General features: G+C 32.5%; 2 protein-coding genes across 3 annotated transcripts in view; one reads left to right on the forward strand and one right to left on the reverse strand.

The window, feature by feature from the left end:
• LOC123261761 (cytospin-A) lies at positions 1 to 24380 on the forward strand. 2 transcript variants are annotated; one of them, XM_044723534.1, is made up of 8 exons: positions 1 to 124; positions 676 to 1257; positions 15069 to 15524; positions 15600 to 16035; positions 22445 to 22636; positions 22703 to 22879; positions 23112 to 23494; positions 23567 to 24380. In XM_044723534.1, exons 1-8 carry the CDS (start codon positions 50 to 52, stop codon positions 23654 to 23656), a joined length of 2391 nt encoding a protein of 796 aa, XP_044579469.1. In that variant the 5' UTR covers positions 1 to 49; the 3' UTR covers positions 23657 to 24380. The 2 variants fall into 2 exon arrangements, with proteins under 2 accessions (XP_044579469.1, XP_044579470.1); XM_044723535.1 differs by lacking the exon at positions 1 to 124 and adding an exon at positions 139 to 287.
• Positions 14398 to 25541, reverse strand: part of LOC123261759 (putative uncharacterized protein DDB_G0277255) — a 142652-nt gene continuing 131508 nt past the window's right edge. Inside the window, exon 7 of the mRNA XM_044723530.1 lies at positions 14398 to 14570. The gene's annotated coding sequence lies outside the window, so the exon portion shown is untranslated. The remainder of the gene's footprint in view (positions 14571 to 25541) is intronic.

Here is a 25541-nt window from a genome sequence, read left to right on the forward strand (position 1 = left end):
CGGTTGAGCACGGACTTTTGACGTGAAAGTCGGCCTATATTGTACACTTATGCATCCTGAGTGGGGAAACGCTTTTGCCGTTAAAATGAGGCAAAGTGGGGAAAACGTCCATTCACATCAGAGAGTTAGTCTCTTTTGATTTATAGATATAGATATAGTTAATACTTGTACTCATACATATGGGTATATCGTATAAATATATAGATATATCACATCACCAATGGAATTAATAGTGTGTTGTAAATGTAGGCGAAATGAAAAAACTTTATTTATCACCTATCGCAACGGTAAATTAAATTGAAATTTTGATTATCTTTATTAGTAAATACTTCATTTTAAATTTATGTTTATTTTAAGTAATTAATCCAGTTTTAATCGTTTCATCCTTTTAAGGACGATTTAAAAGAACATAACCCTGAATCATTAGATTTTATAACATTTTTTGCATAAGCTTCATACCCTTGTAACAAAAACAATTTAAAATTATTCAATCCATGCAAAGTGCATATCTCTATAGTAGTCAACTCAAATCATTTTGAATTGTTACATATTATTTTAAATTGTTTTTTTTTTTTTTTTTTTTTTTAAATAAGGGTAACTTACATACAATAAGATTGGTGTTTTTTTTTATGGCATATTGTGAAAATGATGTATAATTGTTTCCGTACTTTAAAGGAACAACACAGTTTAGAAGTAGAGAGGTTAACCCAAGATAATCAAGCTTTACATGCTCGTCTTCGTGATGTTGCTCATTCTCCATTATCAGATTCTGAAAAACAACAATTATTGCTGGACGCTTCCAGATTACATAGCTCAACTTCTATTTCTATTTCAATGGCTCATAACGATATCGGTGCATCAACAACAAATACTACATCTGATGAACCAAGATGTATCACTCCTGAATGGGATAAACATTCTTCTAGTTCCTTTTCTGAAATATCTGTTGCTTGTCTTCAAGATAGAATCCTCCAAATGGAAGAAACTCATTATTCAACCAATGAAGAGTTACAAGCAACTATACAGGAATTGAGTGATTTACAAGCTCAACTGACAGAGCTTCAAACTGACAACGAAAGACTTACCGAGGAAAAGGGAGTACTTCTTGAATCCCTTTGTAGGCAAACAGAAAAATTAGAAGATTCGCGATCAAAAGTTAATACTCTTCAAGGCCTTTTGTTAAAAGAAGAAAAGTTGCAAGATTCTTCAAAAGGTTACAACACTGAGAGAGAACAAAAACTTGTGGATTTATTGAAGGTAAATTTTAATTAAAAAAAAAAAAAAAAAAGGTTTATTGATCTTTTAACCAAATAATATCTTTTTTAAGCGTGATTTCTACAATAAAAAAAAAATAATGATTCACAATTTTTGCTCTTAATATTAAATCGTCCGAGAGTAACAAATTTTAAGAATTTTCAATTAATCAAATAATTTTCATAAGTAGAAAGAACCTCACTAAAAAAATCTGAAAAACGGTTGACCGGCAGGCCATCTCTGGAACTTTCCGCTTTTTTCGAGATTGAAACGCTCGAAAATCTTCCTATTGGTTGATTTTATATCAAAAAAATAATTATTTAGAAACTTTTAACTGACTATAACTTTTGAACGTCTCGTTCGATTTTGATTTACTTGGCATTAGAATATAGATATTTTTTTTTATTTTTTATATTATCGGTCACATTTGATAACTTTTAAAATTCTTTAATTTTTTGAATAAATTATTTCTTGAACTTTTCCATTTATCTTGATGCAATAAGTAACTCAATTGGAATAAAAAATCGGGTAACTCTTAGGAAACGATTTCTAGGTATTCTCGTTTTATTTATATTATAATTTTCTAATATATAATAATATTTATAACTATTTAGATGTTTATCACATTTCAAGCATTTTACATAATAACGTAACCTTCTGTATATTTTGATTAAATTTTTGTTGCTTTTTTATGAATTCATGTGTTGCTTTTGTATTCATTATGAGTAAAAAATCATACTAATTTTAAAAAAATTCTTAGTGTAGGGAAATATAATGGTACTGAGTAGAAAAAATGAATCTAAATAACATTATGAGTTAGTATTTATCAATTTCTTACGTTTTCCGGTATAAAAATGGCTGTAAATTCATTAAATATTGGTTGGATAACTTTTTTTTTATGAGTCAGTCCTTTTTTTCTTCCTACTTTTGGCGGTTTGCTCGAAAAATTAAAAGAAAATATATTTTTTTCAAAAACTGTACTTTGACGACTCCTACCGGTGAACCAGTGCGAGTTACACAAAAAAATTTTAAAGCTATTTTGAAGAGCGTGAAATTCTCCACAAGGTCCATCAAACCGATTTTCAATATTGTAAAAGCCGGGTAAGCATTAGAAATTTGAAAAAAAAAATTTTTTTACAGGCATTTTAAATGGTAAAACTTTAAATTTTTATTGTAAGTACTTAAAATTATTATTAAGAGCTCAAACTTGGTAAGAATTTTTTTTTCTATATGTAGATTAATATTTTGCATGAGCACCTAAAAAAAAAAAAAATTGCGGAAATGAACCACCCTAATATATATATATATATATATATATATATATATATATATATATATATATATATATATATATATATATATATATACAGGGTGTCCCAAAAGTCACGGACGCCATTGTAGCATCTGATGAAAATTTAGAACGTACTTGGTGTGCGTCATTGTGTATTTCAATTTTTTTAAAGTCCTAGTAAATAGATTTTACGAATTTCATCAAAAGTAAAATATTTTGCAACCACGCACACTAAATACGTTCTAAAATTTTTTTTTTAATTTTTAAATTTACAATAAAATTTTTTTTAATTTCCGAAAATCATATACAATCATATCGGTTACTTGGATTTTTTAATTTTTTTATTTTGTATGTTTTTGTAAAGAAAAAAAAAATTTTTTTTTTCCTAATAGTCTTATGAACGTGGACTTGGCGCGACTTTTTTACAGTGAAACTGTTTTTGTTCGGATAATTAATTATCTATGCGTCTGATTAAAAAATGGCTAAGGACTTTAAAAATTTTAATTTAAAAATTTAAAAATTAAAAAAAAAAATTTGGAACGTACTTGGTGTGCGTCATTGTGTATTTCAATTTTTTTAAAGTCCTAGTAAAATATTTTGCAACCACGCACACTAAATACGTTCCAAATTTTTTTTTTAATTTTTAAATTTACAACAAAATTTTTTTAATTTCCGAAAATCATATACAATCATATCGGTTACTAGGATTTTTTAATTTTTTTATTTTATATCTTATTGTAAAGAAAAAAAATTTTTTTTTTTCTTAATAGTCTTATGAACGTGGACTTGACGCAATTTTTTTTACAGTGAAACTGTTTTTGTTCGGATTTCAAAGATATCCGAAATCAAAGTTCAAAAAATTTATCAAAAAAAATTTTTTTTTTTTTATTTTTTACTACATTGGAAAATAATAATTGTCAAATAAATATGCTACATTTTTGTAGGAAATTTAACGCTCTACAAAAAAGGTCTGATATGTTTAACTGATTACTGCAACCGTTTAAAAGATATTCGTATCCGAACCCTAATGCTTTCTAATTCCAATAATTTTTTAATAACTTTTTCAAATTCATCCATTAAATTCATGAATTTTAGATATTTTCATAAGAATTTTAGTTCATATTGATAGAATTGACGTTTTTAACTATTTTGAACCCTATTCATAAATATAAGAAAGCTCTACTTTTGAAAAAAGAGAATGATACATCCGTTTCTATTACATACAAGGAAAGATTCCCAGGTGTCCGCCTCCGATTTTGATACCGCTGAAATATGTTATTCTACAAGTATTTTTTTACAAGTACAAGCTACAAGTGTTTTTTTTTATCGGCAGAAAAACATTTTTAGGGGGTAAAACCAGCCCTCAAAGATAACCCCCTTAAAGGGTCAATTCCAGGTTTCATATACTGCTAGTCAATATTTCTGCAAACAACCAAGTGGGTTATGATATGCATAAAAAAATATTAGGTTGATCAAAAAAAAAAAAAAATAGCTCGGAGAGCTCAAAATGACACAAAAATTATATTTTTGAGCTTAAAGAGCTCAAAAACGTAGTAAGTGCAATTTTGAACCCTTAGATATGAAATTAGTGGGAAGTTGCGGGGATGGCCTTTAGAGGGTCAACCGTTCTTCTAATTTTTTTTTTTAACTTTGATGTATCTCAACGAGTTATTGTGTGGTAAAAATAAATAGATATTTCTGTGGGAAATTGAACGGCCTACAAAAAAAGTCTGTTATAATTTTTCGCTAAGTCAACTCGGTTAAAAGTTATTCGCAGTTAAAGTTCAACTTAAAATAATACACGATGACTTTCACAATTTTTTATACTTTTTAACAAAAAAACGGCTTAAAATCATAAAACAACATATTTTTCGTGATTTTTCTCGTTTTTACTTCCCAAATTTATTGAGAAAACCTTATGTTATATGACAACCTACTCCCAATACGGATTGCGGGGGTGGGTGCTAACAATGAAAATTTTAAATTTACTAGCTATAGTTCCTACAGACTCTAAATTTGGTAGTAGTCTTTTATTTGTCATGTAGAGATCATCTCAAAACGGATTTCAATAATTCTACTTCCAATAGGGATTGCGTGGGTGGGTGTTAGAATTTTTAATTTCAATTTTGTAACGGGTTTTTATGCCGCTCAATTGGCCCCTTAAATTAAATTAATTAAAACAATAAACTAAACAAAATGAATCTAAATTAATAAATAAAAGGGCGCCACCAGGATTTTTAATCGCGGTTCCTGGAACCGGAACCAGAGCTGAGCTTATCTACAGGGAGAGAGAGTGGAGGAAGGTGATCTGAAATAAATAAATTTTTATTTAACAATGGATCCAAAAATTTATTAACAAAACAATTTAACAACTTTAATCACACGCTCACTCACACTATAATTACTTATTTTCTAGCGACGCGGATAAATAACTGCGATACAAACGATCCGAACAAAAACAGTTTCACTGTAAAAAAAAATCGCGCCAAGTCCACGTTCATAAGACTATTAAGAAAAAAAAATTTCTTATTTCTTTACAAAAAGATATAAAATAAAAAAATAAAAAAATTCAAGTAACCTATGTAATTGTATTTGATTTTCGGAAATTAAAAAAAATTTTATTGTAAATTTGAAAATTAAAAAAAAAATTTTTGAACGTATTTAGTGTGCGTGGTTGCAAAATATTTTACTTTTAATGAAATTCGTAAAATCTATTTACTAGGACTTTAAAAAAATTGAAATACACAATGACGCACACCAAGTACGTTCCAAAATTTTTTAATTTTCAAATTTACAATAAAATTTTTTTTAATTTCCGAAAATCAAATACAATCAAATCGATTACTTGAATTTTTTTATTTTATATCTTTTTGTAAAGAAATAAGAAATTTTTTTTTCTTAATAGTCTTATGAACGTGGACTTGGCGCGATTTTTTTTTACAGTGAAACTGTTTTTGTTCGGATTTTAGTATTTTTTGTAATTATAATAAAAATTTACAATTGGTATCAACTTGAATCTCGCGTTGGCTGCATTTTTTATAGCAAACTATCCTCTTGAAGCTACAGTTTATGTAAAAACAATTCCAGCGCACCCTGGCGGATGTAGATGCAAGCTGTGAAATGTATTTTTTTAACTGTAGTTTCCCATCTATTGGAAGATTACCATGCATTCTCGAATTATTTAGTCTGTGGCATGTCACTTTTTACATAGAAAAAAAGTCAGGATCAAAATTTTTGAGCTTGCTATAGTTTGTGCTGATAAAATTTAATAATTTCAAGTAGATTAATTATTATAATTGAATATAATTAATTAATATCAGTAAAATAAAGCATGAATTACTGTTATAATATAAAATCTAGAAACAAGAAGTACCGTAGAATTAAATAAAATTTTGCAACCTCAAAATACCGTTCTGCTTACAGTAAACACAGTCGGTAGTCTGGCGCTCCGTTTATAACGGATTTGAACGGAACTTGGCGCCAGATTCTACCGAATCTGTGGATATTTACAACGATACCTTTACAAACGACGATGCGACGACTAGCTGGGATGTTCTAACAAACGGTCTCCCACAACCTGATTAAATCTAATGGGCTTTTTCTAACAAACGGTCTCCCACACCTGTCCTAAAACTAGTTAGGCTTTTTCTAACAAACGGTCTCCCACACCTGTCCTAAAACTAAGCTTAAAATTTCCAAGTCCACCGGACGACTGAACAAAACTAACTCCACACACTTTTAACTCAATTTTAAGTCCACCGAACTACCAATACTTATTACACTATTAACACTCTCTATCACACATATCCCGCACAAATCTCACACACATAACCCGCTCACACACACTCTGATTTTACTTTACTTTTATTTTTGACTTATGAAAGTTATTACAAAAATTTAGTATCAGAAAATTATTACATTAAATTTTTACTTAGTTAATTCAGTCATTAGCTAACAATTAAATTGTAAAATATTTTCAAGACTAAAAATTAATTCCCAAAATCTGAACTAAAAACTGACGCCTAAATTTATTCCAATTCAATCACGAGTTTAATACTCAACATTAAATAAATTTTAGGAACAAACCGACGCACAAATCTATTCCAATTCAACTCGTAATTTTACCATTAATATAAAAATATTCTTATAAAATTCTTCAATTAATTTTAACTAACTAAAATTCCCGGACTTAATAATCCACGTTGTTAATTAAATTCTAAAGAACTTTTCCAAGATAATGAAATTAAATCTATTAAAATAAACTTCCAGAACTTAAGTTCAATATACAAAAATAACCGCGTGGAATTTTCCGATTAAATAAATAATTTATCTCACTGTAAAATAAATTAACGGAAAATTATCCACGCGTAATTCAATCTTAAATATGCCAAAATTCAATAATCAGTTCTCAATAAATAATATAATAGACAATAAAGAATATTTTCTTGTAACAAATAATATTAATTAATAATAATTCAATTGTTCTTAATAATTCGTCGTGTAAAAATAATTGCCAGGAATTTGCGCGCTCAAAATGGACGCCGATGTTCGTTAGTGCGTAGTAGACTTTGACCTTGGGTACACGTTAACTGCGTTGTAAATTTCGACCGACACTTGCCGGATCCGTGAGAAGACAATGCAACTTTCTCGAAGAATTTATTGCTCGGTTTTATTTTATTACATAAAATAGTTGCAACTAAACCGATTTTCCAGATGTTCAGAATTATTTATAATTAATCGAGTAAATTAATAAAATAAATTCTCACGACAATTAACACCGCAAGGTCCTTGAGCAGTCCTCGGGTATAAACCCCCTTGAGGAATCTCAACGGCAACTAACGAATAATATTTAATTGCAATTAAATAATTATTGAACTATTATTAATTATATTGAGAATAATTAATCAGAGAAGTAAACCGAGTATAAACCCCGCGGTCCACTCTTAGCCCACAGAGTAATTATTGATACCTTTATGAATATACGACGATTTAACTCACTACTGGAGATTGAAGTCCTAGATGTTATTGGCTTCTGTCGATAGGTAACAACTCCGGGGATCCGATCTTCTTGATTTGTGGCACACTGTCTGGCGGTTAAACTACTTCTCCCCGTTGTAACGCATGGCTCACCCATATAATAACCCCCAAAATACCCCCTCCTACTCTCTCTTTAGGCCCGAAGATCGAGGCGCACCAGTGCTAGTCGAATAGTTATCGATCTCTGGCGACTTATCGATGCAGGGTAATTTTACCCTGTTACAATTTCCAAACTGTAACTTCTATAAACTCTAAATTTGGTAGGAATCTTCGTGTGTAATCTTCTCTTCAAGTTCAGCTAAGAATGGATTTTATCAAATTCCAACTCCAATAGGGATTGCGAGGGCGTTAAAAATAAACCATTCTTATTTCCAAACAATAGTTTCTATGGACTCAAAATTTTGTAGGAATCTTTTATTTATGTTGTAGAAACTATCTCGAACAAAATCTTATGAAATTCCTTCCCCCTACAGGAGTGCAGGCGTGTTGATTGTCAAAAAATTTATATTCTTCAAATACAGTACATACAGAAATAAAATTTGATAGAACCTCAAGAGAAACAGGAAATCCTAGAAATGGCCTCCAGGATCAACCGATTAAAATTTTTTTTTTTTTTCATAATAATTAGATATCAGCTACAAACAAATTTCGCGATAATTGACTTCATATGCTGGCTGTGTCAAAGAGATGTGTAGAATAGAAAAAATGTTGTTGTTTATAAACTAGGACTTTTTGAGACATGAAATTTAGGACAAGTCTATTGGGTTTCAATAAAATTTTCTAAAAATTTCCTTACAAAAATCGTCTCTCTGGCAGCGGGGAAAAAGTTATTGTAAGGTTTTCAAAACATAACATTAATGATAGTTATTCAGTCAACGGACTAAGAATTGGACATACATGTTATTTTTGCTGATCACATAACCGATAAATTGTTCTTATTGCGAGATCGCGGGTTTTTAACAGATGAAAATGAATGCATTTTCCAAACATTTGATCTATAAAAAATAAATTCGGGTAATTATTTAAATAGAATTTGTAAAAAACATGTTAAATTTATTTTCTATAAAAAATTGATGTCACTGAAAGAACTTTAAATAACAGAAAAATTGTTCGCACTTGAAGCTACCCTGTTCAAAAATATTGATTGAAAAGAATTAAAAATAATGAAATTCGAATTATTTTCAATAATTTCAATTCTTTTGTTTGTATATATAGCTATTGGCCAGGTGCACGATGGTGCTGCCCTCATTTTTCATGCTTTTTCTATGTTAAATCAAACGGAGTAATTTAGTTCCAGTGGTCGCATTAGCGTTAAATCATGCTCTTCCCATAAGATTTACACGTTAGTGGTAGTCAGCGCCAGCCCTCCCCACCATATACTTCGCACCCTGCCAATACTGTTTGCTAGGAGTGACCGCTCTTCAATTCTTTTCAATCAGTATTTTTAACCAGGGTAGATAGACTTCAACTTCACTTATGAGACTTGCAATGACTTTGAGTAGAACTTTCAATGCTCCATTTGGAATCTGTGCAAATCAAAACAATACTCCAATTAAATTTCAAGTCTAGATCTAAAAATTCTATAAAGCGCTCAGCGAAGCGAGCGGGTAACAGCTAATTAATAAATAATAGGCATAATCGCATCAAAAATCTTTACAGTACTTCCGACTACATTGAAATCAGTTTTCAACGCTTTCATTCGAATCGTGTGCTATATAACATAAGTTTTTCTCTATAAATTTGGGAAGTAAAAACGAGAAAAATCACGAAAAATATGTTCTTTTATGATTTTAAGCCGTTTTTTTGTTAAAAAGTATAAAAAATTGTGAAAGTCATCATATATTATTTTAAGTTGAAGTTTAACTGCGAATAACTTGGTCCTCATGTCAAAATTAAGTCGGAATTTTATTATAATATCATCTAACTAATCGTAATATATATTAGGGTGATTTTTTTGAAAATTTTTTTTTGCTTGACGTCTCAAAAGTTTCTTTAAAGTAAGATAAAATTTTTCCCGTCTGAAAAAAACTTTTAATTCCAATTATAAATTAGTCTCAAGAGGGGTCCCCTTTCCCATTTAAATAACATGGAAAAAAAATTTTTGTTTAAATGAACAATTTTTAATTAATTCTAAATTTAAAGTATATGTATCAATCTCAAATCGAAATTCATGTATGAGCGGATCATTCACAAATTCTTGAGGAGTACCAAACTGTGAATTTGACTGTCTGATTATGACATAAAAACCGAATTAAAATAAATTTCATTCAATGTCAGACGAAAGTTATTGGGACAAGATAATATTCATTGTATGAAATCTACCTACCATTTCGGGTGTGGCCGAATGGCGTTTTTTTTTTATTCCTTTTGAAATTCTGAGAGTATTTCAACAACATGATAATGGTAGTTCCTTAAAAAAATTTTTGTTTTGGACACAATTGATTGTTGCTTAATGTAATTTTCCAATTCTTTATCAGATCGGATTTTTTTCTGAGAATTTCCTTAAAGCTCTGTTAATCACGCTAAATGCCGCCAAGCATATCCAACGTGTTTTAGATGATACTATTTACGTGTTTTACTGAATATTAACTAGACTTTCGAGCCAAAATAGCTCAAAAGCGTAGAATAATTCTATCTTTGAGAACTCAAAGTAGCTGTAAAACCGTGTTTTGCAGCTAGAAAAGCTCAAAAACTTCGTAATAGGTGAAATTTGGAGCGCTTTGCATTTAAAATTAGTAGGAAGTTCGAGAGATGGTCTATAGGGTCGACCATTTTACTAATTTTTTTATACAAATATACAATCTCTATATATTTTTTGGCAACCTCAAAATAATTAAAACAACTTTATTACTAGACCTGAAGAGCTCAATAACTTCATAAAACTTATATATCCACAAAAAGCCTCTAAAACAAGGCTTTTTGGCAAAACTATTGTTATCATGTAATTGAGACTTGTACTTTTCAAATTTTCAAAAGATTTTAAAAAAGATAACGAGCAAAAATTTTTAATCCGCTTGATAGATTCGTTAAAATAGTGAAGAAACCTTGAAATTTTGATTAACGTTAACCTTAAGTAATTTTTAAAGTAGTAAGAGCATTTAATTCTCTACAAGAATATATTATAGTCTTATTAATATAATAATCCGTTAATGAGTTACAAAAATTTAAAGTTTAAAAAATTTTGTCTGGTGTTAATCACATAGAAAATTGAAATTTGTGATACAGCTCCACTTAATATTAATATTAAGAGCTTTAACTTTCTCAATATTTTTTGTATAATTTCCAACAATACTATCGATATGTTAAATAAAAAAGGCGATTCTTCTCAAATAGTTAAATGTTTGATACAATACCAAAAATTACTTACTCAATATCGATATTTTTCTTTTATACAATATCGATACGTCTCATGATATATTGTTTGAATATAGTAAATAGAAAATTTTTATTATACGATTCAATCGAGACAATTCGTTTCTTTAGAATTAGATCAATGAAATTTTATCGACGCTTAAAAATAAGTAAGCTGGAAATTATAAGTATCTGTTCAATCCGAAACCCAATATTTTTTCGAAGATCAAATGTTTTCGAATGACCGTTCGCATCATTCAACCCCTCCTATATTTACTATAGGATCAGTGGATCTCATTCAGCTTAACCTTTTAGATTATAGATCTACTGTTTTATCGATCAAGACAAAATTATTTTAAAATGAGCACCACTGAATCAATACATCTTCAAGTAGTGGAGGGGAAAAAGTGCTATAAAATATATAATACATCATGCATCTTAAGCAAATCTTGAGCAAGTCACGCTTCAACATTTGCTGCTAGATTTTGGTTCACAAATGCTTTAGAAATAAACAAATTACTGAGAATTACGGATCTTGAGCAAATCTTGAGCAAGTCATGGGTAAGTGTCTGTTGTGAGTTTCTGATTCAAGAAATCCGCCAGAAAGTTTTTCAATGCACCTTGCATTAGACTTTTCTCATATTCTTGCACAAGATGTCTTGAGCTAGTTATATATAAATCTTGAACCAGTTCTTTCTACATGAACTTGAGCAAGACCCATATGTAGAAAAAGACACTAGCAACTAGGGGTTTTGCTCAAGACACTGGCACCTAAATCTTGCTCAAGCACAAGTTACCTGGGTAGTTTTCAAGCATGCATGGAATTGCATTAATCTAATTTTAAAGTATTGTAATGAAAATTTTCTATTCATTATACTCTAACAACATGTTACTAGACAAACTAAGTTATTTGGAAAAAAAGAAATATCAATATTAAAATCATGATTAAGAAAATAAAATGTACATTATCTATAGTTAAATCTATATATATAAAAATGAATCCTTATTTCCCTTGGTCATGCCATCACGCGTTAAAGGCTGGACCGATTTCACTAATTATTTTTTTGATTGGTAGAGCCCTTGGCGCGTAACCGAAAGATCTGGGTTCGATTCCCAGTCTGGGCTGTCTGATTATTTTTTCAATTATGGAAAAATTCCCACTGAGTAGGTCTCCCCCTTTCCCCTATCCGTTCTTTCCCAACTCCCTTAAAATTTGCTTTAATATGGCCATATCAGACAGCCCAGACTGGGAATCGAACCCAGATCTCTCGATTACGCGCCAAGGGCTCTACCAGTTAAGCTAGCCGAGACAAGTACTGATTACTTTATTTAGTCACGTATATATTTGGAGATTTGGAGTTTGTTATTGTCCGGAGAAGGTTCTTATGAAAGAAAAAATTAAGAAAATTGCGCGGAAAATTAAAAAATTTAAGAATACTCAACCACCGTATAAAATCTATATCTATATTTATAAAAATCAATTGCTGGACCGATTTTGATAATTTTCCTTTGTACGTTATAGTTAAAAAATGGTCCATATAAAAAAAAAACATTTGAAAAAAAATCGTAAATATTAGAAAATAAAAAAATTAAAAATTAAAGTGCAGCCAACATGTAATCGGGAGGTTCTGGGTTTAAATCCCAATCCGAGCTATCTGGATTTTCTCACATCTTTATATATACATATTTCTTCTGTGCGTGTGTTTGTTACTGAACTCCTCCTAAACGGCTGGACCGATTTTAATGGAATTTTTTGTGTCTTCCGGTGGATTCCAGAATAGTTTAGATTCACAATTCAGTCCACGGGAAAATGTTTATTTAATAGATTTTTTATTTATAAATAGTTGTTTACCTTGAGTACCCACATGCACTTTTCATATATTTTATATATATCATATATATAAGATATATGAAAAAATCATGTGGGTTCTCAAATGAAAGCTCTCGATGAGTATAAAATCAGAATGGGATTATATTTACGATAATGTTAATTATTGAGGAATGCCCATTGCATATTGTTAACTAATGATGTTTTTAACTATACAAGCTCATTCCTAAAATTTCTAAATTTGAGACGTGTGTACAGGACAACGTCTGTCGGGTCCGCTAGTGTATCATAAAATAAAGTATTAAAATTTTGCTATTAAATAATAAAAATTCGATAAAATTTATTTTAACCGGCCCGAAAAATAAATACTCAAGAAATATTATGGTTTCTCATGATAATAATCCAGGAAGTTATTTGCACTGAGAGAAAAAATTTCTTTTGAAAAAATCGGCATTGTTGTGACAAAAAATTAATTTGTTGAAAATTTTTTAACAAATTAATTTCTTATCATAATAATAACCATTTATTTCCAAAAGAAATTTTTTCTTTCAGTGTAATTACTCAACTAATTTTGAAAAATTTGAAAAGATTTATACCGTCATTAATAACTGACAGTTTTTATAAAGTTCAATTGAACAAGTGCTCATACCAATCCAAAACTTTTTATGAAAAATTAATATTGATTCAGTTATAGTTCCATAGATAAAAAGTTAAAACTGATAATAGATCACGATTAAATGCAGCCATAATGATATAAAAATAACGATTACTCTCTTTAATTATATCAATAAACTATTTAATAACAGAGAAATCATCACGAGTATATGAACGTTAACATTACTAAATAACCATTGAAAGTAAAATTTGAAACATTGAAATTCTTTTTTATGAAAAACTCCTAGCAGGGTCATCAGAAGTGAAAAAGAAAAATATGTGCTTTAGTTAAGACTTCAAACTAGGTCTTGAACGAAGGAAAAAAAAATGAAAATTGGATTTTTGACAGAGGTTTTTACAAAAAAATTAAAAATTTGGCTAAAATTTCGCGGCATTTTTTTTTTTTAAGTAGTAATTAAAAAAAAAAAAATCTTCGTTCAAGACCTTGGAAATTATATCTCGAAGACCTGTCTAAAATTTCATCAAGATCGGTCGAGTAGTTCTCGAGAAATCTTGGATACCGTCTTTGAAAACATAGTTTTGAGAAAAACGCGTTTAAAGTTTTGAGTGACAATGCAACAGTGCCTTGAGCGCGCAACTTTTTAAAATTGTATCTCCGAAACTATTATTCGGATCGATTTTAAACTTTAGGACAATATTCTAGAGATGTTGTAGAATTTAATAAGACTAAAAAAATCGATTTTTGAAACCGTGAAATCCATGCAACCCCTTAAGTGTTGAAATACTAAAATCACCAATATTTGACTGAGGAAACCCAATAAATGACCGACCATTCTCCAATAAATTGACCGCTGAAATAAATATAAGTAATTCTGTAAACTACATATATGTAATTAAATTTATTCATTACTTTTTAAGTATTAACTACATCTTTAACAAAACTAAACTTACAATATAAATACTATTATGTTAAATAATAGTAATAATTAACATAAAATCACATTTCTTTAGATCACAAGTAATCACAACTTTATTCTGATGACGATAATTCTTCTGATTCACTTGAGATTTTTTGATTCTTCTTCTTCTTCTTTTTTTCAATAAAAGCTTTTTTACTAGCTTGCAACTCTTTTTTCTTTTAATTCCTTAGCAACTTTTTTATCTTCTAATAATTTGTTCCTTGATAACCGTTCACTGGAAAAATTAGAACAAAATAAAATTTCTTAACCAAAAAAGATTTTAAGTATTATTTTAATTATAAATATACATTTTATAATTATTATGTTTATATTTACAAAACATTTAACAAAACATTGAATGGCTTAAAATATTTTAAAAAATATTTTTTTAAAGCTATAATCACCGCGTATTGAACTACGCAACTTTTTATTATGATGATTAAATGCCATAGTATTTTTTTTTAATACACTTAGAAAAAAAAAACCCTTGTAAAATAATAATTAATTAACTTTTATATACATCGATCAACTAATTGGTAACCGGTCAACAACTGGTGCATTTACCCTATCTAATATTATTAAATTGTATTTATTAATTTTTTTCTTGGTTTAAATTAAATTATTTCTGTAAAAAAAAAAAAATCTAAAATGAGTTATTAATAACTGTTTAATTACTAGTACTCTGACCCAATAACTAGCTTTCACAAAATTAATAAATTTCATTCAAATTTAGAGCGCACAAGAAGAGCGAGAATCTTTGCTTTGTAAACAGGAAGAGCTAACTTCAGAATTGAAAAGCTTACGGGCATCTGCTGAAACAAATTCAAATGAATTAGAACGCTTGGTAAAACATGTTCACCACCTTGAGTTAATTGTTGACTCAGATAATTTAGAAAGAAAGCAGTTGAGTTCAGAATTGACTGAAGTTAAACAAGAAAGTGCAAATAAAAGTCTCGAAATCAATCGAGTTGTAACTTTATTAGAAAATGCTCGTGCCAAAGTTGAAGAATTAAAAGTTTCGAAACAACTTGAAACAACAAGTGAAGCCGATGAACTTCTTAATACTGTAAGACGAGAAAAAGACACTCTCGAAACACAAGCTGCTGCCTTACAAGAACAATTGGCTCGTTCACATTGTGATCATGACAGATTAAAAGATCAATATTCACAATTACAAGAAGAATTCAAAGTATGTTCATTAAGTTTATTATTAATTTAATCCTAATTTAATTATACAATGATTAATTTAGACAAACTTCTACAGGTTACCCGTAACAACGCTAAATCATCCATAGACGATTTAGAATATCGCTTGAGCCAATTAAATGATGAACGAATATCAGTCAATACGGAATTACAACTAGTTCGAGACTCATTATCTGAGTTGCAAAATCAATGTCAACGACATTTAGAAGATAAACGAGAGCTTAAAGTTTTATTGAGTGAAGCTCAACGACGAGAACGCGATGCACAACATCACTATTATGATTTAGAACAAGCACTTAATAATGAACGAAAATTACGGCAAGAAAAAAATGCTGAGTGGGAACAATTTCAAAATGATTTATTAATGACGGTTCGTGTTGCAAATGATTTTAAAACAGAAGCGCAATCTGAACTTGAACGTGTTCTTATGGAAAACAGAACACTACGGGAAAAATTGAGATTACTTGAAGCTCAACTAGAAAAACTTAGTAATGGTATGTTGTCACTGTTATTTATTCATTAAATTTTTCAAAAACTATAGCTTTATCAACAATATTTGTATTAAGGAACCAAAAAACTGTTTTAATTGAACAAAAATAACTTTAATTTTCTCACTTTCCTTGAGTTTTTAAGAGCTTTCTGACATTATTACGAAAAAAAATTCTTTCATTCTCAAAGTTTAATAAGTGAAATATTGAAATTATTATGACCAGTGCTAATCTTTGCAGATTCATGTTTAGGATAAAATTATCAGAAATATTTTCAGAAAAAGGAATAGTAATAATTTCAATTTTCTATTAAGAATGGCTGGAGATTTTTCTTGAATCATTATATAACAATTTTTGATAGGTATTATTGTGCATATGATAATTAATTGGAGTTTAATTCTATAAGTTTAAGTTTCAACCCCTACCATGACTAGATAGAGAAAAAATTTTTTTTGAAAAAAATCTCCCAAAAAGTTTTCTAGTTTTCAGATTTAGACCTCAGTGAATAATTACTGAAAGAGCGGAAAAGCGGGGATCAGGTTTAGGTCTGGATATCTCAATTAAAACGCGTAAATTATTATAAAAAATAACACTAGGAATTTATTTACATTAAATACATTCAATATTTAATATAGTTAATAGCGGATTGTTAAGATAAAAGCGGATTTGTAAATTACAGCGTGGTTTGCAAAGCGAAGCCGGTTGACACGTGGTTGAACACTTTGCCGGCACTGAAAAAGCGGTGAAATAAATGCACTGTTAACACAAATTACCTATAAAAACTAAAGCGAATTATTAGCGGTTAATTTAAGCAGTTTAGATTATAAAATTAGCGAAATGCGGTTTATTAACAAAAAGCGAAAGTAAAGAAATACTAATGGCGACTTGATGCAGCGAAAGCGTAGAAGCGAAAGATAATAACAATAGTCCGTCTTCTTCCTCGTTGAAGTGGGGAAGAAGGCTATTGCGCATGTCTAGTGGGAGCGATCAGCCAATAAAGCGGTCGATTCATGACGTGATCGAGAGGCTGATTTTCTATTGGCGGTTCGATTTTTGCGGGAACTAGCGGTGGACAGGTGCGTCTCTTGAATTTGGGTGTCCCCCAGGAGCGAGTTAATCGCTACTGGGCCTTGTTCACCGAACATTCTCCCCCGGGTTGGCGGCTGCGTCGACAAGATCATCTTCTTCATGCGTTAGCGGCAGGACACAGAGCTTTGTAATTGGACGTACCAGCTCTGTGTTAACTGTCTTAACAGTTACTACGCGGATTTGTCCATCTTCACCTGGATGGACAGCAATTACTTTGGCTAATGGCCACTTGGTTGGCGGGAGATCCTCAGTGGTGATCAGTACAACTGAACCCACCTTGATCTGGTTGCGTCGATGATGCCACTTTGAAATGGCCTGGTAGCGGTGGATGCAGTCCTGGTAGTAGCGTTTCCAGAAATGTTGAACCATTTGCTGGACTTGTTCCCAGTGCGAGAGCCGAGCAGGTTGTAAATCTGTCAGCGATGGCTCTGGGAAAGCGGTCAGTGACTGTCCGATTAAGAAGTGACCTGCAGTCAGTACAGCCAGTTCAGCAGGATCTTCATTCAGCGGTGTGAGCGGTCTGGAATTCAATATGGCTTCAATTTGAGCCAGTAGCGTTGAATATTGCTCAAGCGTCAACAGCGAGTCTCCGATTGTTCTTCGAAGGTGAAATTTGATAGATTTCACAGCGGCTTCCCATTTTCCTCCAAAATGTGGAGCTCCAGGCGGATTGAATTTCCAGTTCGTGCCATCTTGAGCGATCAAGGTTGATAATTCTCGTAATGTGCGGGATCCTGCAGCGAATAGTCGTTTCAGCTCTTTATCTGCTCCTACAAAATTGGTTCCACAGTCTGAATATAGCGTGTGGCAGATACCTCGGCGACTAGTGAAGCGGCGATAAGCGGCGATGAAAGTGGCAGCGGTGTAGTCAGTTACTAGCTCTAAATGTACAGCTGAACTGAACATGCATACAAAGACTGCAATCCAGCCTTTGTATGTTTTTGCTCCACGTCCTTGAAACGTTTTCAGCGTGATAGGTCCAGCGTAGTCGAGTCCTGTATGCAAGAAGGCTCGAGTTGGCTGTACTCGTGCGGCGGGTAGTTGACCCATCAACTGTTGAGCGCGTTCTCCACGGTGTCTCGTGCAGATAACGCAGCGTAAAATAAATGATCTGACTGGAACACGGCCTCCAATGATCCAGACACTCTTGCGTAAGTCAGCGAGCGTAAGCTGAGTACCTCCGTGAAGCGTTTTGCGGTGCGAATCATCAATCAAAATTGATGTAAGCGGTGATTGTCGTGGTAGAATCGCTGGATGCCTCTCTTCTGGGTCCAGCAATGCGTTTTTCAAGCGGCCACCGACTCTCAGGACCCCCTGATGGTCGATGAACGGAGTCAGCTTAGTGATGCTGTTATTTTTAGGCAGACCATCACCATCTTGTAGCGTGTGAATCTCTCTAGCGAAGTATTGTCCTTGAGTGAACTTAATCAAGGTCAATTTAGCGCGCTCCAGGTCTGATGGAGTAAGCGGGTAGGCCAGCGAAGATTGTGGAACTCTTTTAAAGCGGTCGATGGCACGATGCCAGATGCTAAGCTTCCGTAGCAGTGGAAACACCAGCGTGTAATGCGACAGTAATTGTTGGAGCAGGCAATTTTCTGCTTTCCAAGTTACTAGTGTCAGACCTTGGCGTTCTTCTCGATGCGTTGCGTTGTCGGTTGGAGGCTCCAGAGTGGGCCAAGAGGATTCTGGTTCATGAAGCCAAGTTGGTCCATGCCACCAGAGAGCGTGTTGTTTCAGTTTTAGCGTAGGTATACCTCTTGAAGCGCAGTCAGCGGGGTTTTGTTTTCCTGGAATAAATTTCCAGGAGACATCTCGAAGCGTTTCTTGGATTTTTCCCACTCTATTGCGGACGAATGTCTTCCAGCGGATTGCTGGACTTTTAATCCATGCGAGAGTCACAGCGGAGTCAGTCCAGAGATTGATCCTGACATTTTCAAGCGACTGAACTTCTTTGACAAGAAGTATCAGTTGTGTTAGCAACCATGCGGCAGATAATTCCAAGCGTGGGATTGTCATGGTTTTCAGCGGTGCTACTTGCGTTTTTGAACACAAAAGTGAGACCTTTATGTTCCCATCAGCGTCAGTGACTCTCAAATAAACAGTGGCAGCCATAGCGTTTTGCGAAGCGTCTGAGAACCCGTGCAATTCCATAGTTGCTCCAGGTGCTATATTATTCCAGCGTGGAATGCGGATGGATTCGATGTTTCGAAGATCCTCGCGGTATCCAGTCCATTTGTGAATGAGTGATGGTGACAATTGTTCATCCCATGACACTCTATCTAGCCACAGATTTTGCATAAAGATCTTGGCTTTGACGACTATTGGTGCGAGAAGTCCTAGCGGATCATACAGCTTAGCGATTTCAGACAAAATAGCTCTTTTTGTCTTGGGCGTCTCTGGCGGTAGCGTGTACTTGAACTGGAGAGCGTCAGTGCGTGAATTCCAGTACATGCCCAGGACTTTTACTGGTGCATCACTGATTTCTTTAAGCGGTGTATCCAGCTGCTTTTCTGGAGCGACTTCAGCGAGTAACCGTGGGCTATTGCTAGCCCATTTGGCAAGCGGGAAGCAGCCTGCTGCACACAGAGCTTTTGTTTGTACTGCAGCCTTGATAGCGTCTTCTTCGTTGTCTGCTCCACCGTAGATGTCATCTACGTAGCGTGTTTTCAACATTGGAGCAACAGCTAGCGGAAAGCGGTGTCCTTCATCCTTTACTATTTGGATAAGCACACGTACTGCGTCAAAAGGTGCACTAGCGGTTCCGTATGTGACTGTCTTGAGACAGTAAGCGTCTATTAAGTCATTCTCATCTATCCAGAGAATGCACTGAAGCGGCCAATCAAGCGAGTCGACCTCAATCTGTCTGAACATCTTGGTGATGTCAGTAGCGAATAGAATCCTGCTGCAACGGATTCTCAACATCACATCAAACATGTCAATTTGCGTTTTGGGTCCTGCGTGGAGAATGTCGTTCAATGAAATTCCTGTAGATGTTGCACAAGAACCATTGAACACTGTGCGGAGCTTCGTAGTGGCACTATCAAGCTTCAATACCCCATGGTGAGGCAAGAAGTAAGCGTTTGCGGGCAATTCGTTGACTGGTACTCGTACCATGTGTCCTAGTTGAATGTATTCTGCCATGAATGCACGATACATGTCAGAATATTCTTTTTCTCGCGACAAGCGAGTTATTAATCTGCGGAGTGACCCCATAGCTGCGTTGATAGAGTCGCCAAGTTGACTCTCAAGGGCCTTAAGCGGTAATCTCACTACGTAGCGTCCATCAGGCTGTCGATAATGCGTTTGACGAAAGTGAATTTCACATTCGTCTTCTTCAGCGGTGTTGAGCGGTGAATTTCCTGATGAAACTTCTTCCTGTTCCCAAAACTTAGCGATAGCGTCTTGTAATTCAGTATCTACTGACGCATGTAGTGCTGCGTGTGATGTTGAAGCGTGTTTAGCGGTGACAGCCCCATAGACAATCCAACCAAGCGTGGTGGATTGTGCAATAGGAGCATTGCGAGGTCCTCGTTGAATCTCTGCGTTCATGATCTGTGCGGCTGGTGATGCACCTAGAATAATATCTACAGGGCGTGGCTGTAGATACTGCGGGTCAGCGAGCTTGAGATTCTCAAGATGCGGCCATTTCGGATCAGCGATCACGAACGATGGAAGATCTACCGTCAGTGTTGGTAGAATATGCATGCTGACATGCATTGATGCGGTCGTACACAGCGAACGAAGCTCAATTGTGCTCACACCTAGTGAGCTTCCTGCGGAGACATTGCCAATGCCCTTGAGCATGACCATGTCACGCTGTAGCGGTTGTCCAAGCTTCTTGAAGAGCGACTGTCTTATAAATGAGAGCTCTGAACCTTGATCAATCAACACTCTGGCGGTGATTGGATTACCATGATGCGGGCGTACCTGGACTAAGGCGGTAGCTAGCAATACTTGAGCGGAAAGCGGATCTGTGCGGAAGATGTAGACTGCGGTGAAGCTGGTTTCGTTGGTGCATCCAAAATGGATGGACATGTGGTGACGTTGACCACATTTTCGGCAATCTTGAGCGGTCATGCAATTTGCGGCGCGGTGCGGAACACGAAAGTTGAAGCACAAATTGCATTTTTCAACTATCTTGTGTAATTCTCCATAGCGAGGTTATTTAAGGCCCGAAGTCGAGTTTTCAGTCTTAATAAACGGAAAGTTCAGCGTACCGGTGTACGAATGACTATCAGGAGCAGCACCCGATCTGCTCTGCGATGCTCCTGACACTCGACCTTTCCTAGCGGTATTACACTTCACTTAACACAGCACAATTTTTAAGCGGAATAATAAATTAATTTAATTGAGATAGAGCCAGCCTGATCCGGCTCGAGGGACCAATGAATAATTACTGAAAGAGCGGAAAAGCGGGGATCAGGTTTAGGTCTGGATATCTCAATTAAAACGCGTAAATTATTATAAAAAATAACACTAGGAATTTATTTACATTAAATACACTCAATATTTAATATAGTTAATAGCGGATTGTTAAGATAAAAGCGGATTTGTAAATTACAGCGTGGTTTGCAAAGCGAAGCCGGTTGACACGTGGTTGAACACTTTGCCGGCACTGAAAAAGCGGTGAAATAAATGCACTGTTAACACAAATTACCTATAAAAACTAAAGCGAATTATTAGCGGTTAATTTAAGCAGTTTAGATTATAAAATTAGCGAAATGCGGTTTATTAACAAAAAGCGAAAGTAAAGAAATACTAATGGCGACTTGATGCAGCGAAAGCGTAGAAGCGAAAGATAATAACAATAGTCCGTCTTCTTCCTCGTTGAAGTGGGGAAGAAGGCTATTGCGCATGTCTAGTGGGAGCGATCAGCCAATAAAGCGGTCGATTCATGACGTGATCGAGAGGCTGATTTTCTATTGGCGGTTCGATTTTTGCGGGAACTAGCGGTGGACAGGTGCGTCTCTTGAATTTGGGTGTCCCCCAGGAGCGAGTTAATCGCTACTGGGCCTTGTTCACCGAACACCTCAGCATATTTCAATTTTAGCAGCTTACAGTTTAGTTTCTTAAAAAATGATATGAAAACCTTAAAATATTTTAATTATTTAAAACTTAAATTTTTTTAATTATTTGCTCTGAATTGAATCTGCATTTCGTTGTTTTTATTTTAAAAAATGAGCCAATATGACCGTGCACAAATAAAGAAAATGTTTAAAAACTTCTTTTTTAATCATCTTAGTATCTATTTTATAATTTGTTTATGTCTAAGTAGTTCTTAATAAAATTAGTGAATTGTTTTGTTATCAGTCAATTAATTTTTTAGTAAATCAGAAAAATGTTTCACTGGCGTTACGACAAACTTTGCCCCCTACCGAAACTCAACAAAATGTATTGACTGAGGTTAAACAAGAAGTAGTAGCTCGTCGGAAATCTAATCTCTCACGGCAAGATTCTAGACTATCTGTAAAATGTTTGATTGAAAGTATTGAAAACGCTACTAAGCAAGCAAAATCTGGTAAGTTTATTTTGTAGTTAGTCTTGAAGAATTTAAATTGGATTTAATTGATAATAATTATTTTAGGACCAGGTAGTCAAAGTAGCTCTACATCTTCTTTAAATTCTATTGGAGCTAATGATTTATTGAACCTAAAATCTTCATTACGTGATCAGCAACAAATTAGTAACATTATCAGTGCTACAAATTCACCGAATTTAATTAAAATTCATAATTTTGATAATAAGAAATTAACATTTTCAGGTAAGAATCCCTGATTAAAAATATTGATTGAAAAGTATTGAGAATCAGTCACCCCATGTAAACTGTATATCTATATATACATGAAAAAGAATTGAAAGTATTAAAAAGTATTCAAATTTCATCTTTTTTAATCCTTTTCAATCAATATTTTTAACCAGGAATAGCAATTTTCAAATCAATTAAATGTTAAAACTAATTGTTTTAAGTATTTTCTTTATTATATAAATTACAGAACCATCGAAATCTACACTTATAAATTTAAATTCAAAAGAACTGTTGGATTCTGCAACGTTGAATGTAAATACTATTGATTTTGTCCGACGAAACAGTATAACAGATCTTACTGGTAAAAATCCTTTATGTGGATTGGTTAAAAATGGTGGTTCTAAGAGAAATGCATTACTTAAATGGTGTCAAAATAAAACAATAGGTTATCGAAACATCGATATTACGAATTTCAGTAGTTCCTGGAATGATGGTCTTGCACTTTGTGCTATTCTCCATTCATATCTACCCGACAAAATACCTTATGATTCTTTAAATCCATCTGATAAGAAGAAAAATTTTTATTTAGCATTTTCAGCAGCTGAAAGCGTAGGAATCCCAACGACATTAGTAAGTAAAAGTTATTTCCATTCACAATTAATAGTTAATATATATTCAACTCAACATTTTTTATACTTTTAGAATATTAGTGATATGTGTCAATTAGAGCGCCCAGAATGGCAGCAAGTTATGACGTACGTTACAAGTATTTATAAGCATTTTGAAACTTGAATCACAAAAAACAGATCTTTAAATCCGGAAAAAATGATGACATCTAGTCAAATTTATTATAAAATCAATCACTGAAACAAATAAATTCATCAAAGTTGTTCGATGAAGATATTTTTAAATTCTGATAAGTAATATGAAAACAAAAGTAATCATAAAAAGTTTAAACTATTTTCAAAGGAGTCGAAATTAAAAGTGTATTGATAGCGAATAACAAATTTTTTATTTAGAAGGTTTTTTCTGAAAGTGTGATATTTCCGAGCTCAAACAGAGTGTAGTCTCAAAAAAGTTTTTTATTGTCTCCCATACTTTTGTAATTTCAATACCTCAATTTATATTTGTAACAGTTAGATTTTTTGAACTCTAATTAAAATTTTATTCGTAATTCTTAGTAATTACATAAAATCGATTGTTTGTACATAATTACTTCATTATAAATATTAAAAAAAAAAAAAAAAAAAAAAATTACAATTAAAAACGAGGGAACAAATTTCGTTCACGTTTAAAAATTATTTATGCTTTTATCCAAAAAATTCAGTATTATCATAACAAGATCTGACTATACAAAAACAAAATATTTGAGATCATTCAAAAAGCAGTAATCTTTTGATTTTTTTTAGTTATAACTTAGTGTAAAGATGAATAGATGGTTTTATTAAATCAGTTGAGTGTTTATTGTAAAATATGTAGAAAGCAATAAATGAAATTTTTATAATCAAGATATATTTTTTTTTGTATTTAACACAGATTGATCATCTTAATTTCAGGTATTTTTTGAAGTTTGTGACAAAAAATTTCAAATAATTTTAATATTATTATATATTAAAATTATTACCTAAAAATATGGCGATTCTCGGTATGATTAATTCTAACAATTTCATCCGTTTGTGATGGATAGATGCTTTACAATGGATAAACATGGGTGCTGGCGCTGACATCTAACCATTGATGAATGATGATCCTTCAAAATTTTTATCAAATGTGGCAACTTATGGAAGTTATCCACTAATTGTCTCAAATATTTAATGGTCCCGGGAAAAAATAATCATACATGATCATGCGAGACCACAAGTTAATCTCATGCATGACCATGTCTGAATATTCGCCATACGTGAAAAAGTATGACCCATGCGTGACCAAGTACGATCATGCTTTTTTAGATCTGGCGAATATCCAGGAATGATCATGCCTGATCAAGCATTATCGTGTATGACAAGGTATAATCATGTATAGAGAACAAAATAACGATAAACAAAATTTTAAATAAACCAAAAAGTTTTTTTTGTTTATCACGGTTTTAGTCTTTCACTATATTTAGTCGTAAATTGTTTTTTTTCTTTGAACAAAACCATTTGACATTCGGTTCTTGATGAGATTCGAACCCGGGACCTTTGTGACATGAAGCACGAACGTTAACAGCTGCGCTGATCCGCCTTAATACTTGGAAAAATTTTTACTACTTGTTATATTTTTCGTCCGTCGTTACAGTGATAGTGTCTTGAGTACAATATTATTAATGATTTAGTTTTAAATAAATTCAAATTAATATACATATTTTACAAAAAAAAAAAAAAAAAAATGTTTTTTTTACGAGAAAAAGTACAGTCGAAGGTTTATTTATAAGTATAAATGAATGTTATACATTTTTGTTTGTATTAATTTTTTCATATAATACCTCTAACTGATCTTTAATGATCCTAAAATTTTCAAGATTTCAGGATCATTAAAGATCAATTTTTTCTTTTTATTTTCAAAGATCTATTTTTTAAATTAAAAAAAAAAATTTTTTTTTGCAGTATGCAAGTAAAGTTAATCAAAACAGTTTGGAAAATCCAAATGTGCATGCCTTCAGCACTCATGTTATTTGGAAATTTTTTAAAGTAGATAA

Source organism: Cotesia glomerata, linkage group LG3 (genome assembly GCF_020080835.1).
Source record: "Cotesia glomerata isolate CgM1 linkage group LG3, MPM_Cglom_v2.3, whole genome shotgun sequence".
Classification (NCBI taxonomy): Eukaryota; Metazoa; Arthropoda; class Insecta; order Hymenoptera; family Braconidae; genus Cotesia; species Cotesia glomerata.

Bases quoted from the DNA above. Each gene is read 5' to 3' on its own strand.
- LOC123261761 (XM_044723534.1), top strand. From the start codon at position 50: ATGCATCCTGAGTGGGGAAACGCTTTTGCCGTTAAAATGAGGCAAAGT. The intron at 15,525-15,599 runs GTATGTTCATTA...AAACTTCTACAG, and splicing joins AATTACAAGAAGAATTCAAA to GTTACCCGTAACAACGCTAA. The intron at 23,495-23,566 runs GTAAGTAAAAGT...TTATACTTTTAG, and splicing joins TAGGAATCCCAACGACATTA to AATATTAGTGATATGTGTCA.